Source organism: Pecten maximus, unplaced genomic scaffold (assembly GCF_902652985.1).
Source record: "Pecten maximus unplaced genomic scaffold, xPecMax1.1, whole genome shotgun sequence".
In the NCBI taxonomy this organism is placed as follows: domain Eukaryota; kingdom Metazoa; phylum Mollusca; class Bivalvia; order Pectinida; family Pectinidae; genus Pecten; species Pecten maximus.
This window is the reverse complement of record NW_022982775.1, coordinates 47,969-64,543: the sequence shown is the minus strand read 5'-3', so window position 1 is coordinate 64,543 and position 16,575 is coordinate 47,969. Positions and strand designations below refer to the sequence as shown.

The 16,575-nt window shown below is 36.9% G+C and overlaps 1 protein-coding gene and 1 long non-coding RNA gene across 2 annotated transcripts in view; both read right to left on the bottom strand.

Moving 5' to 3' along the window:
- Positions 1-1,672: 1,672 nt before the first annotated feature.
- On the bottom strand, positions 1,673-5,013 carry LOC117320927. Its single transcript, XR_004531183.1, has 2 exons — positions 4,599-5,013; positions 1,673-4,302 (listed from the first exon to the last, which is right to left on the bottom strand). It is a non-coding gene; the product is annotated as an uncharacterized LOC117320927 (long non-coding RNA).
- Positions 5,014-7,015: 2,002 nt separating this feature from the next.
- Positions 7,016-16,575, bottom strand: part of LOC117320925 (trafficking kinesin-binding protein 1-like) — a 50,070-nt gene continuing 40,510 nt past the window's right edge. The window contains exons 12-16 of the mRNA XM_033875405.1: positions 11,687-11,868; positions 11,090-11,236; positions 10,493-10,595; positions 10,049-10,090; positions 7,016-8,122 (exon numbers count right to left, since the gene is read on the bottom strand). Of these exons, the coding sequence (XP_033731296.1) occupies positions 7,459-8,122; positions 10,049-10,090; positions 10,493-10,595; positions 11,090-11,236; positions 11,687-11,868 (1,138 nt within the window). The 3' untranslated portion in view covers positions 7,016-7,458. The remainder of the gene's footprint in view (positions 8,123-10,048; positions 10,091-10,492; positions 10,596-11,089; positions 11,237-11,686; positions 11,869-16,575) is intronic.

Here is a 16,575-nt window from a genome sequence, read left to right as displayed (position 1 = left end):
TTACCATAGTTATCCTGTAATTGTAATAAAGATTTACTTGTTACCATAGTTATCCTGTAATTGAGATAATTATCCAGGGGGACAGAACATCAACTTTGACACAATGTCGGGGGTGGGCTTGTTACAGGACAATAAAACAGCATTTTTCCTGAAGAACTGTAATTTACTGTGTATTGCCTACACAAGCCGAAACAATTGTTTTATAATTAAAAGTCTATGATAGATAGCCCACTCTAGTGCACTGCCTATGGGATACCTGAACGCATATTATATAGTCCACAGTTTTCATGTTTCTTGGAAGAGATTTTGTCAGATAATCCACTCAGACAGTCCCCTTCATCAGATAACCGGCAGAAGGCATTCTCAAATTTCATAGACCACAGACAATACACAGACTGTACAAGATATGGGTGGGCTTATTGACAGACATGGTCACATCACTGGATACATACAGAATACCATTTCAATTCTTTCTTGTATAGTAAACATCTCCACGAAAAAAGTAGACTTGGTTGTCAATCGAAATAAGGAGATAACATTCAAGAATGATTGAATGGTGTATAATTAATTTAATAAATACTTATTATTGGCTTTTTGATAATATTATATTTATCATAATAATTTATTTAAAAGAAATTTTTATAAATATATAAGTACGGGTGATAATATTTAGAATTTAGCATTTAAAAATAATGCCCAAAATCATTGTTTTCTGTACTTCAACAATATTAGAGGTTCAACTCGGTGAGAAACTTTAATTGACAGGTGTCGTATGTCGACACAAAAACGTCGGATAATAAATCGGCCGGCCTGCAGCATCCTATGACATATAGTAGTGTTTTCAGGTGATTCACGCTATTTTAAAGCAGTAATATTCCTGACGATTTAAACATTATAAAGATACAATGGTATCTTATCAGTCTAAGATCATCTGTCTAGCTGTACAAGTTTGGAATCATTTTTTTGATTCCAGGTTTTTACCTAGAAACAATATCTACAGCCCAACCAATGAGGCTTCACTCTGATGTATTTCATCAAATGTTTTCTGTTTGGTGTGTTAAAAGTTTAGAACCCGGGACTTTGGAACAAATTCTGAACCCATAGTCAATAAATATGTAATAGAATCTTCATAATAAATTACATATAAATAGACCATGGGTTCAGAATTTGTGCCAATTCCTTGTGGGTTAACACATCAGTTTACAGACAAATGAAAAACACAGTTTTTTCTTCACCTTAATTTATAAACCTGTCAAACTTAAATTTAAGAACACTTGCATAGCTTTTGTTAGTTTTTATAAATAGAATCAAAACTTATATAGCACAAATTAAACAGCTAAAAACAATTATCTGAACTTCTACAAACAGTAAGTTGATAAAAATATATTGCAGATTTGGTGTAACCATAAATAAATCTATAACTTAACAAGTGCTTGGAAAACAAGAAAATGAAAATATTTCACAAATAATAATTGTGTCACATATCAGGCAAAACAGAAAAATTAAACAATACTCTTGTCACATCAGGTGAAACAGAAAAATTAAACAATAATCGGGTCACATTAGACGAAACAGAAAAATTAAACAATAATCAACAGTCTCTAATCAAACATTCAGACATATATCTGTACCAAGCATACTGTATATTAGAAAAAGATTTTTCTTTAATTAATTATAAGATCGGCCACCGTTCTACAGTGGAGTTTGGAAACTTACTGATGGAATGCAAAACTCTTACTAATGTAGTAGTATTATTTTACCTTGCAATTTTTAAGAAAAAGAAATAAAACTTCCTTGGACAAAATGTATTTTTGGAGTTCAAATTTCATCAATTGATAATTTACAAAGTCCCGAAGGAAAATTTCATCTGTAAAAATGGTTGATCCTAAAGTTAAAATAAAAATATTCAATATATTTCAATGTTTTGGAGCAAGGTCATTGTTGATGAATAAAATTATTTATCAACATCATAAGCAAATTTCTGAATGTAACGATAATTTCTACACGAACAAATATATTATGACATGTTTATAGGCAAAAACGTTATATATACATTATTGTATCACAGTGAAAATACATTGTTGTATTTGTGTATCAAGCTAAAAATAACATACTAGCAGCAGACATGTACAAGCTTTCTCACTGGTAACACGGGGGCCTGTGTACAGGGATTGAGAAATGAACTATGGATATTGATAAGGGATACACCTATATCCAACTTAGTCACAAAATGAACAGACACACCTTACAGGTCAATAACTTTAGATTAAAACAAAGAGTTGCTCTTCCAATTTGAATTGGAAGTACATTTTCCCATGTTTATGGTATTTTCGTATCATATTTCAAGGTTTTTCAAGACCACAGAATAGTATTCAAGACTTTTCAAGACTAAAAGTGAGTTTAATAAATTTCAAAACCACACACAACAATATTCTGTGTGAGGACACGGCCCACTGGTCACGTCCTGTGTGAGGACATGACCCACTGTTCATATTCTGTGTGAGGACACGGCCCACTGGTCACGTCCTGTGTGAGGACACGGCCCACTGGTCACGTCCTGTGTGAGGACAAGACCCACTGCATGGTCACATCCTGTGTGAGGACACGGCCCACTGGTCATATTCTGTGTGAGGACACGGCCCACTGGTCATATTCTGTGATAGGACACGGACCACTAGTCATATTCTGTGATAGGACACGGCCCACTGGTCACGTCCTGTGTGAGGACACGGCCCACTGGTCACGTCCTGTGTGAGGACACGACCCACTGGTCATATTCTGTGTGAGGACACGGCCCACTGGTCATATTCTGTGTGAGGACACGGCCCACTGGTCACGTCCTGTGTGAGGACACGGCCCACTGGTCATATTCTGTGTGAGGACACGGCCCACTGGTCATATTCTGTGTGAGGACACGGCCCGCTGGTCACCAGTAAGATAATATAACACTGCGATGCTGTATGTACACAAATTATATACAAGGAATTCTGTATAACATGAAACGCTTGGTGTGTATAAACTTTCGTTATTTTTTGTGTGGTTGCTATGGAACTACAAATATAAATATAACAAATATTGTTTTATATATTATTGTTACATTATTTTTGCATTACAGTTTGTAGCCATGACATATTTTGAAAGCTCAAAATCAGGAAAGAAAGTCCACACTAACATTTCATGCTGTACAGTGGAGAACTGTTTTACAGTGAACACAATGAGAACATCTACATCCCTGTCATTTATAACCAATTCATTAAACCTGATGATTAGAAATAATTCTATTCACAAGAAAACTGGAGACAGAATGTGAATGTTTAAAATTTGCAGGATCAAGTGAATTTTTTTTATTGGTATAAAAACACCATGTTTCAAACTCAATTTTGTTAGCTGTAGTAGAAAGATCACTGAGGATTTCAGAATGAAATTATTGGAAAAAAAAGAATGAATGACTTTTAGTTCAGGAAATAATCAACAAGGAGTGTGATGGTGAAAAGATGTATCAAACACAGCCAAACCTCTGTATCTCGAAGTCAGCTCGGGTAGTGAAAACACTTATCACATGAATTCAACCGAGTATGCTTTACGTAAAATATTTACTGATTAAACTGAATTTATACTTCGAGTTATCAGACAACTAAGTTTGATTGGAGAGGTGTATTGTATGATTCTTTGCATGATTCTAACAAACAAATAGTAATGTTTGTTGAGAAATCATGTATTCTTCATATACTGACCTTGTCACCAGTGTTTGGAACTGATTTACTTGACAATGTTCACATCAAGAAATAAAATGATTTTAAATGACAGGGTTTTGGTAGCAAAATTTTGGCACACACAAAAAATAGGGTATTAATGAAAGTAGTTATTTGTCCTATATATATCCAAAAACAAATTCAAATCATCTCAGACATCTGTAAACTGTTGTGTTAGGCATCAATCTTAGACTATATATAAAACTAACTATGGCTGTCTTGTCCCTCGGAATCTGATTCATTCTACCAGTTGGTCATTAAAACCTCACATTCGAGGATAATCCGATTTATATTTGTAGATTTTAAAAAGTTTGAAATGCCTGTGATAAAAATCTTGTTTGAAAGCCAGGAGAAATGATTATACAAAGGACATTACATGATTTTCTATTTTGTATAAGATCGATTAAGATTATCAAGCTGAGTGAAGTAAGTCCAATGATAGGGCACTGTTTTCAAACTATATCTCATTCTTTGGTGATAAAATAATAGGAACCTACAGGAACAGCCACAAGGGTTATTACACATCCATAACAAATGTAATGAGTGTCACCTCAATGATAACAGGGTGGTTATGTAATGAGTGTCACCTCAATGATAACAGGGTAGTTATGTAATGAGTGTCACCTCAATGATAACAGGGTGGTTATGTAATGAGTGTCACCTCAATGATAACAGGGTGGTTATGTAATGAGTGTCACCTCAATGATAACAGGGTGGTTATGTAATGAGTGTCACCTCAATGATAACAGGGTAGTTATGTAATGAGTGTCACCTCAATGATAACAGGGTGGTTATGTAATGAGTGTCACCTCAATGATAACAGGGTGGTTATGTAATGGGTGTCACCTCAATGATAACAGGGTGGTTATGTGATGGGTGTTATAACACTGATAACAGGGTAGTTATGTAATGAGTGTCACCTCAATGATAACAGGGTAGTTATGTAATGAGTGTCACCTCAATGATAACAGGGTAGTTATGTAATGAGTGTCACCTCAATGATAACAGGGTGGTTATGTAATGAGCGTCACCTCAATGATAACAGGGTGGTTATGTAATGAGTGTCACCTCAATGATAACAGGGTGGTTATGTAATGAGTGTCACCTCAATGATAACAGGGTGGTTATGTAATGAGTGTCACCTCAATGATAACAGGGTGGTTATGTGATGGGTGTTATTACACTGATAACAGTGTAGTTATGTTATGGATGTTATGACACTGATAACAGGGTAGTTATGTGATGGGTGTTATGACACTGATAACAGGGTAGTTATGTGATGTGTTATGACACTGATAACAGGGTAGTTATGTGATGGGTGTTATAACACTGATAACAGGGTAGCTATGTTATGGGTGTTATGACACTGATAACAGGGTAGTTATGTGATGGGTGTTATAACACTGATAACAGGGTAGTTATGTGATGGGTGTTATGTCACTGATAACAGGGTAGTCATGTTTGGGTGTTATGACACTGAGAACACGGTAGTTATGTAATGGGTGTTATGACACTGAGAACACGGTAGTTATGTAATGGGTGTTATGACACTGATAACAGGGTTGTTATTTTATGGGTATTATGACACTGATAACAGGTAACTATGTGAAAATTATTTGCCGTCTTCAAGACTTCAATTAAATAATGGCTACTATTTCTCAACAGAGTATGTAATGAACAACATCAGTATAATATGACTACAAAACTATTTAAAACACAATCACAGGTATAAAGTTTACAAACACGGTGAGGAATATACATAATCATAAAAATAATCTTGAAAATTCATGGCATAAATAAAGAATGTAATACACAGCATGAACAGATCTAGCGAAACCAAATCTGTTCCGCTCGGCCTTCAGCACATTGAGTCTTTTTCTCCTGTATCCCATTTCTGTACTGTTGGTTTGAGGTAATGGGGAAATCCCTCTGATGTTGGCGGAATCCAATAAGAATTCAGCTTACAAAACTCAGCTGGCCTTTGAGGTCATGTGACATGATTGTCAATTGCTACAATTGCAGAGAACCAATCAGAAATCAGCTTAGAATATAAGCTTGATGTCTAGTGATGTTCCTGCACTCCTCTCATATCGCATTGGTATAGTGGTCTGACAGACGTGTGTAACAAGTGTTTTCATTGGACGAGAAATTGAGCTAGAGAGGTTATTTATGCAAAGGTCGTGCAGCAAAAATTCAAAGCAAATAAGTTCATCAAGTTCAAAGGTCACAGCATGAGATAATAAGTTCAAAATGCACACAACATCAACTTAGCTAGTACAACTGTATCTTAGATATTCCGTTCCCTTAATTATGCACAAATATATAGGCATAAAAAGTGTACAAATAAAAAAACTCAAAGTTTTTAACTATCACATAAATCAACTCAAATCTATACTGAAAGTTTCATGCCAATAAAACAACTACAACAATTAAGTTATGAAACAAGTTTGACTTGATCTAAATTTGATAAAGAACGCTCTCTTTTAAAATTCATTTAAGTTTTTAGATTTCTATATCATACCTTAGTAATCGTCATGTTCAACAAAAATTCAAAAAGATAAACTTGTGGGTAATGTTATTAATATTCAAATCAAGATGAACATGTTGTTTTTACACAAATAAAATGTAACTTGGTTACAAAGTGATTTCCTTCTCCTTCTGAGCTTCAGTAAATTTGCTCGACATTGTTTTTAATTATCTTTTTAGCCATGAAGCATTAGTTTTAAGAGAACCAAAAATTGAACACAAGATAAACTGCAGAAAAATCACTCTAATCATTACCATGGCTGTACTCATACCGTATACCATGAACAAAGTTCGTGTTTTCCATCAGTAATGCCATATAGCTCAGGACTGAATATTTCTAAATTCCTTCACTTTTGGAAATAACTCAAAAAGATAAACTTTAATGCCCTTTTTATGTGGATGAATGTCAGAATAGATTGATTCAGCAGACAGATTTACTTAAGCAGTTTGTTATTTCCAATTACTTAAATTAATATGCATCTTTAGCTGTAAAATGAATTTAGTCATTTTGAAGAAAAATATTTCAAATGAATAGAAGATGATTAGATCCAGCCAATGTTACACGTGGGAGAGTATAACTGGACCCAAGCCTCTCACAATGATTAAGGGACATCATCATTTGTTTCTTTTTGTTTTGGCATTCATATTGACTATAAACACCATGACTAGTACATCAAGGAGACTAAAACACAGATGAGATTTCTGTCCTAACAAGACGGGGGGGGGGGGGGGGGGGGGGGGCAAACAAATTATAATTTAGATGTGAACACTGCAATATTGGAATAATGTTAACTAATCAGTCATGTGATATCACGATTACCTCCCTTGGTTAGTGTAGCACAGGGGCAAGAAATTATATTCGTTAAATAATTGTGTTATATCTCGATTACCTCCCTTGGCTAGTGTAGCACAGGGGCAAGAAATTATATTCATTAAATAATTGTGTGATTTCTCATCTTAGGTTAAATGGCTCTTGTATCTCTAAGAAATAAAGTTTTGCCCCTGTGTAAAGTTTTATTATCACAATTAGCTTCACAAGGACAATTAAAAATGAGCACTTCAACATTTTTGATCATCGTATCATCTGTCACTACTGTGAGTATGCTTATATCTACTTAGTAGAAAGTCCATACATCAAACCAGCCTAAAATGTTATACAGAAATATAAAAGTCATATTTTTTAAAATATGCCACTTTTTCTAATTGAGGTCAATGCACCAAGAACTCCACCCCCAGACGCTCCTCCTCCAAATATTGTTGCAGCAGATTTTGACTTGGAAGCCTCAGCTCCGCCCTCTGGTGGGGCGGCAATTGTCACAAGATTATCAACAGAAGATGACTGAGTCGGTGACACAGACACTTTAGGAATCGCACCTTTCTGTGAAGTGTTTTTCTTCTCGTTAAGTTGTTCCGGTAATGACACCACAGAGTCTGTCCTTTGGCCCATTTTCCCGAGATAACCATACAGTGAAAAACCTGTGTTTTTGATACGATTGAGGAGATTTCCCTCCTGGTAGTCCACACCCGCCAATGAATGAGTCCTCTCCGGTGATGTTTTTGTTGGAGAACTGGTTGTCAAGGCAACACCAGTTCCAGAGGATGAAGTCACTGTTACGGCTTGTGCTTTTGACTTTGACAAATCAAAGTGAGACTCGGACACCAAACAGCCCGATGTTCGTGACGCCTGGCTGGCTCCTGATGTATTGACTTTCTTGTCAGAAGAACTCGCAAAGTCACGCTCATTTAAGATGGCTGCTAGTCCCAGCGACATGCTATAGGTCGTCGTTCCGCTCGACTGAACCATTGAAGTGAGCCGAGGTGTTGAAGATTTTGTTGATGTTGATCTACAAAAAAAAAAATCATTTTTTTGATTCTGTATTTAAAAATAAGAAATTTCTCAACATATATTAGCTATTGAAAATAAGTAAATATTCAATAGTGATCTCATTTTGCTAAATCAATTTTTATGTGAACTTTATATGTACTGACAAACAATACGTTCAATACCGCAGTACCAGTATTTGACAAATACAGTATATAGTTGGTATATTTGAGAGGAATTCAATTTCACCATATTCCCCATCATTAATATATGTATTTTTCTATATAATATGATCGATTTAGAAAGTTTACTGCAGAATGTTTATAAAAGTGTGCTTGCACAAAATTTAATATCCTTGAACTAGGTCAGACAGAGCAACCACGAAATATATTGACCCTTTGAAATTGATAAATAAGGTTAATAAGTCACAAGCAAAAGGCTGAACTTAACAAACTCTACGCTGCCTAAATGGCTATAACACTACAGACTAGGTCTGACCCTACAGACCGTCCTAATACATTAGTACTCTCAATAGTAGGATATATCAGCTGGCCAAGCCATGTAACATAAATAGAGCTATATACTTGTTTAGTTCAATGACATTTTGAATTCTTGCAGGAATTGTAATCTACAGGTAGATTTATTTTCCTGACTTTTGGGTGAAAATTTGTGCGGGGTGAAAAATTTAGTGATTTTCATTTAAAATGGAAGCATCAAATTTTAATGAATTAAAAATTTCACAATCTGGCTATTGGGGATATCTTATCTTTTTGAATTAGTAAGAGACTTGTTCTGAACAGTTCAGCCAGATTTGATAACTCTTTATGCTTATAACGACAACCATGTTTTTTTGTTATCATGTAACATATCATCTGTTATATATATAAACAATTATAAATGTCAAAATAACCTTTAATGAGTGGCTGTATCATCTCCCAAGAGAATTTACAACAAGTTCGCAAATAGCGTGTAAACAGTATTATAAGACAAAATAAATTATCAAAAAAATTAAATGTTTTCACAATCTTTGTAGTTACATATTAAACAAAAGAATAAACTTATGAAGAACATGAGAGTCAGCCATCATCGTACACCTGTAATTAGTTCACCTATAGTAGAAATAGTCAATTACTCTGGATCCTCCTGTGAAAATTCAATATGATAAATGCTGATGTAGTTTATAATACTGAAATTTACCAAACAACTCTAAACCAAGCCATTAGCATATAAAGCGTATAACTATCAGGTACCAAACATGCATGCATTACTGAATTAAACATGTTAATGAAGAAAAGACTTCAGGGAAAAACGTGGTACTTTTACTGTGAGTGACATCACAAATCAAATCATGCTTCTCAGGGCAGAGGCAGCTCTGTGTCCATCAAAAAAGGTGCATGCACTATAAACAGCTAAGACCACAACTGTGATTATGTAATCTGAAGTTGTGAAGTTACATCAAAGCAGACAGCCGTAAGAGCCTTACTAAACCATGACATTTTGTAATACTGGTCAATTGTAGCTTGTTGATGGGGAATTAAAATAAAAAAAACTTTTTGAGTTGGAATTATACATATTAGTAGAACTTCTACAGATTTTCAAAAAAAAAAACATTTTTTTTTCTCTCTCTTTCTTTCCAACATCATTTAGCCTATCATATATATATTTCCACTACTGTGTATCTGTGAATTGGATGAGCTAACAGATATGGTACGTTTTGAGTGGTGAAATGTCAGTTTGGATGGTATACAGATTCTTTCTGATTGAGAAACTTGTAGCGAGGTACTATGATGCTGTTAGGGAAGGTTTGGAAGGAGAGGAAGTGTGGGCCATACATTTAGATACAGGGAGCTACAATTGACTAGGTTTTTTTCTTTTTTCTTCTTTGGCCTTGGGATGAAATTTTGAAAATTCCAATTCAATAGCAATTGATTGCCATAAGTCAACTTACTCTATACATTCTACGTCAGAGTCAAGCTCCGATTCCTCCTCACTGTAAACAAATGATGGCACATTATCACTACAGTACTGCCATCTAGTGGTCAGAATCTTAAGGAAGGGGAGACAACTAACATCTTTGAATAATTGTGCAGAAAAAAAACTTTCTAAAAATGTCCATGCATTTAATAACTGGTACAAACATGAAGCAGAAAATTTCATGTCTACTGGTAGGGCTTAGTCCGACTCTAAAATTAATGTAATAGCTAAAACTGAAATCAAGATAAATCATCAAATCAACAGAAATTTGTAACAGAAATAAACTGCAATATTAAAAATATTTCAAAAAGTGTTTCACGAAAACAACAATATGGCACATACATCACATGACTGGATTGGAATCAGAAACAATAAGGTAGAATCGTAAACAGCGACGACAACACCGAAGCTCACTTACCCGACAAGTTGTGTTGGATGTTTCACTGTGGAGTTTGTGTAGGTGTTTATTGTGGAACTCTCCTGGAATCTCTTGTAGCACTCTCCGTTATCCTCGTAATCCTCTGTAACATACCAGACATTTTATGACTCTCGATGTGAGAGGAAAACGTGATATAAAGAATCATGTGACATCAACCAAAATACTGGTTTTCTTTGATAACAGCAACATGTGATCATTAGTTGTTATCATTCATCAAGTTATTATTTGTCTGTGAACCTCCTGATGTGATAATCTTTTAAAAAATTTTAACTGACATTTTCTGTTTCCCATTCCTTTATACTGACATTTTCAGTTTTCTATTTCTCTATACTGACATTTTCTGTTTCCCATTCCTTTATACTGACATTTTCAGTTTTCTATTTCTCTATACTGACATTTTCTGTTTCCCATTCCTTTATACTGACTTTTTCTGTTTCCCATTCCTTTAAAATGACATTTTCTGTTTCCCATTCCTTTAAACTGACATTTTTTGTTTCCCATTCCTTTATACTGACATTTTGTTTCCCATTCCTTTATACCGACATTTTCTGTTTCCCATTCATTAAAAAGACATACCATCTTCCTCTAAGTCACTAAGATTGTACACTTCTTCATTCAGTTCCAGTTTCCTCTCGCCCTTAATTTGAACCCCTGGACGAGACTCAAAGATTCCTCCCAGGTGGGGCGTGGCCAGCTGTTGCCAATGGCGCAGAGTGACAGAACCTGGGGTCAAAGCAAAAGGTCAAACCTTTATATGGTAATAATTTACACAAACACTCTAATCACACCATGTGACAGTTTTAAGGTGATGGTTTCTGAAATTCTCACAGATTTATACAGATTAAAAAACTTTATCAAAAACATCTATATCCGAAACAAAAGGCATTCTCTTCAACTGATTTGAATACAGACTTTCAAATTTTAACAGCAATAATTGGGAAAAGAATGGACTGAAAGGTTACATTGTCAATGATTACTGATTTGGATTACCTTGGATATATCTACAGAACTTCAACAGAAATAGCAGCTTAACATGTGTAGTTTTAAGGTATATGTGTGTCATAAGTCCCTATTTAATTTACTTTTCCTGGGATTATAAATTGAACATCCAAAATTTCACTTATGGAAATTCCAGTAAGTGGACAAGGATTGCTACAGTGCTAAAACTCCTACCCTCTAGTGGCTTGATGATCTTAAGTTTCTCCGGGAGTCGATAGTGTGAGCTGTTACTTCCTGGATAAGAAAACTGGGAGAATCCAGATCGGAAACTTCCAGTGGAAAGTGTACTGTCTGGAGTTGGACACATCCCGGGGGTATCAGTTGATTCCTGGGCATCTGACTTACCGGTATCAGATCTGGATATCAAAGATAAACAAATAAATTATACATACAAGATGCTACAATGTAATATGTTAAAAGGCTCATGAAAATATCATATATTACATTGACAAGAGTGTGAGATTACATTTATCATAAACCTGGTACATGTAACTCATATTCATGAGAAAATAAGGGGGGGGGGGGGGGGGGGGGGGGGGGGAATCAAAAATTCGAATAAGATCGGCGCACTGCATATTTGTGATATATACGATGTCAACTAAAATTCAAACTTAACAACCTGAAGAACAAGTTTCATAACACAAGGTTTAAAATTTATGCCATCAAATGAGATTTTATAAAAAAATCATATATTGTGTGATGCAATTTTTATTTTTCATCAAATTTATATAAACATATTAGTAATATACTGGTAATAACCAGGTATAAATGTCCATTACCCCGTCCTTACCTGTGGTAATAACCAGGTATAAATGTCCATTACCCTGTCCCTACCTGTAGTAATAACCAGGTATAAATGTCCATTACCCCGTCCCTACCTGTGGTAATAACCAGGTATAAATGTCCATTACCCTGTCCCTACCTGTAGTAATAACCAGGTATAAATGTCCATTACCCCGTCCCTACCTGTGGTAATAACCAGGTATAAATGTCCATTACCCTGTCCCTACCTGTAGTAATAACCAGGTATAAATGTCCATTACACCGTCCCTACCTGTAGTAATAACCAGGTATAAATGTCCATTACACCGTCCCTACCTGTGGTAATAACCAGGTATAAATGTCCATTACCCTGTCCCTACCTGTAGTAATAACCAGGTATAAATGTCCATTACCCTGTCCCTACCTGTGGTAATAACCAGGTATAAATGTCCATTACCCCGTCCCTACCTGTGGTAATAACCAGGTATAAATGTCCATTACCCCGTCCCTACCTGTGGTAATAACCAGGTATAAATGTCCATTACCCTGTCCCTACCTGTGGTAATAACCAGGTATAAATGTCCATTACCCCCGTCCCTACCTGTAGTAATAACCAGGTATAAATGTCCATTCCCCCGTCCCTACCTGTGGTAATAACCAGGTATAAATGTCCATTACCCTGTCCCTACCTGTAGTAATAACCAGGTATAAATGTCCATTACCCCGTCCCTACCTGTAGTAATAACCAGGTATAAATGTCCATTACCCTGTCCCTACCTGTAGTAATAACCAGGTATAAATGTCCATTACCCCGTCCCTACCTGTAGTAATAACCAGGTATAAATGTCCATTACCCCGTCCCTACCTGTAGTAATAACCAGGTATAAATGTCCATTACCCCGTCCCTACCTGTAGTAATAACCAGGTATAAATGTCCATTACCCTGTCCCTACCTGTAGTAATAACCAGGTATAAATGTCCATTACCCCGTCCCTACCTGTAGTAATAACCAGGTATAAATGTCCATTACCCTGTCCCTACCTGTGGTAATAACCAGGTATAAATGTCCATTACCCCGTCCCTACCTGTAGTAATAACCAGGTATAAATGTCCATTACCCTGTCCCTACCTGTGGTAATAACCAGGTATAATGTCCATTACCCTGTTTCTACCTGTGGTAATAACCAGGTATAAATGTCCATTACCCTGTCCCTACCTGTGGTAATAACCAGGTATAATGTCCATTACCCTGTTTCTACCTGTGGTAATAACCAGGTATAAATGTCCATTACCCTGTCCCTACCTGTGGTAATAACCAGATATAAATGTCCATTACCCTGTCCCTACCTGTGGTAATAACCAGGTATAAATGTCCATTACCCCGTCCCTACCTGTGGTAATAACCAGGTATAAATGTCCATTACCCCGTCCCTACCTGTGGTAATAACCAGGTCTAAATGTCCATTACCCCGTCCCTACCTGTGGTAATAACCAGGTCTAAATGTCCATTACCCCGTCCCTACCTGTAGTAATAACCAGGTATAAATGTCCATTCCCCCGTCCCTACCTGTGGTAATAACCAGGTATAAATGTCCATTACCCTGTCCCTACCTGTGGTAATAACCAGGTATAATGTCCATTACCCTGTTTCTACCTGTGGTAATAACCAGGTATAAATGTCCATTACCCTGTCCCTACCTGTAGTAATAACCAGGTATAAATGTCCATTACCCCGTCCCTACCTGTAGTAATAACCAGGTATAAATGTCCATTACCCTGTCCCTACCTGTGGTAATAACCAGGTATAAATGTCCATTACCCCGTCCCTACCTGTAGTAATAACCAGGTATAAATGTCCATTACCCTGTCCCTACCTGTGGTAATAACCAGGTATAATGTCCATTACCCTGTTTCTACCTGTGGTAATAACCAGGTATAAATGTCCATTACCCTGTCCCTACCTGTGGTAATAACCAGGTATAATGTCCATTACCCTGTTTCTACCTGTGGTAATAACCAGGTATAAATGTCCATTACCCTGTCCCTACCTGTGGTAATAACCAGATATAAATGTCCATTACCCTGTCCCTACCTGTGGTAATAACCAGGTATAAATGTCCATTACCCCGTCCCTACCTGTGGTAATAACCAGGTATAAATGTCCATTACCCCGTCCCTACCTGTAGCAATAACCAGGTATAAATGTCCATTACCCTGTCCCTACCTGTGGTAATAACCAGGTCTAAATGTCCATTACCCCGTCCCTACCTGTAGTAATAACCAGGTATAAATGTCCATTCCCCCGTCCCTACCTGTGGTAATAACCAGGTATAAATGTCCATTACCCTGTCCCTACCTGTAGTAATAACCAGGTATAAATGTCCATTACCCCGTCCCTACCTGTAGTAATAACCAGGTATAAATGTCCATTACCCTGTCCCTACCTGTAGTAATAACCAGGTATAAATGTCCATTACCCCGTCCCTACCTGTAGTAATAACCAGGTATAAATGTCCATTACCCTGTCCCTACCTGTAGTAATAACCAGGTATAAATGTCCATTACCCCGTCCCTACCTGTAGTAATAACCAGGTATAAATGTCCATTACCCCGTCCCTACCTGTAGTAATAACCAGGTATAAATGTCCATTACCCCGTCCCTACCTGTAGTAATAACCAGGTATAAATGTCCATTACCCTGTCCCTACCTGTGGTAATAACCAGGTATAAATGTCCATTACCCCGTCCCTACCTGTAGTAATAACCAGGTATAAATGTCCATTACCCTGTCCCTACCTGTGGTAATAACCAGGTATAATGTCCATTACCCTGTTTCTACCTGTGGTAATAACCAGGTATAAATGTCCATTACCCTGTCCCCACCTGTGGTAATAAGCAGGTATAATGTCCATTACCCTGTTTCTACCTGTGGTAATAACCAGGTATAAATGTCCATTACCCTGTCCCTACCTGTGGTAATAACCAGATATAAATGTCCATTACCCTGTTTCTACCTGTGGTAATAACCAGGTATAAATGTCCATTACCCTGTCCCTACCTGTGGTAATAACCAGGTATAAATGTCCATTACCCTGTCCCTACCTGTGGTAATAACCAGGTATAAATGTCCATTACCCTGTTTCTACCTGTGGTAATAACCAGGTATAAATGTCCATTACCCTGTCCCTACCTGTAGTAATAACCAGGTATAAATGTCCATTACCCCGTCCCTACCTGTAGTAATAACCAGGTATAAATGTCCATTACCCTGTCCCTACCTGTGGTAATAACCAGGTATAAATGTCCATTACCCCGTCCCTACCTGTAGTAATAACCAGGTATAAATGTCCATTACCCTGTCCCTACCTGTGGTAATAACCAGGTATAATGTCCATTACCCTGTTTCTACCTGTGGTAATAACCAGGTATAAATGTCCATTACCCTGTCCCTACCTGTGGTAATAACCAGGTATAATGTCCATTACCCTGTTTCTACCTGTGGTAATAACCAGGTATAAATGTCCATTACCCTGTCCCTACCTGTGGTAATAACCAGATATAAATGTCCATTACCCTGTCCCTACCTGTGGTAATAACCAGGTATAATGTCCATTACCCTGTTTCTACCTGTGGTAATAACCAGGTATAAATGTCCATTACCCTGTCCCTACCTGTGGTAATAACCAGGTATAATGTCCATTACCCTGTTTCTACCTGTGGTAATAACCAGGTATAAATGTCCATTACCCTGTCCCTACCTGTGGTAATAACCAGATATAAATGTCTATTACCCTGTCCCTACCTGTGGTAATAACCAGGTATAAATGTCCATTACCCCGTCCCTACCTGTGGTAATAACCAGGTATAAATGTCCATTACACCGTCCCTACCTGTGGTAATAACCAGGTATAAATGTCTATTACACTGTCCCTACCTGTGGTAATAACCAGGTATAAATGTCCCATTACACCGTCCCTACCTGTAGTAATAACCAGGTATCAATGTCCATTACCCTGTTTCTACCTGTGGTAATAACCAGGTATAAATGTCCATTCCCCTGTCCCTACCTGTGGTAATAACCAGGCATAAATGTCCATTACCCTGTCCCTACCTGTAGTAATAACCAGGTATAAATGTCCATTACACCGTCCCTACCTGTGGTAATAACCAGGTATAAATGTCCATTACACCGTCCCTACCTGTGGTAATAACCAGGTATAAATGTCCATTACCCTGTCCCTACCTGTGGTAATAACCAGGTATAAATGTCCATTACACCGTCCCTACCTGTGGTAATAACC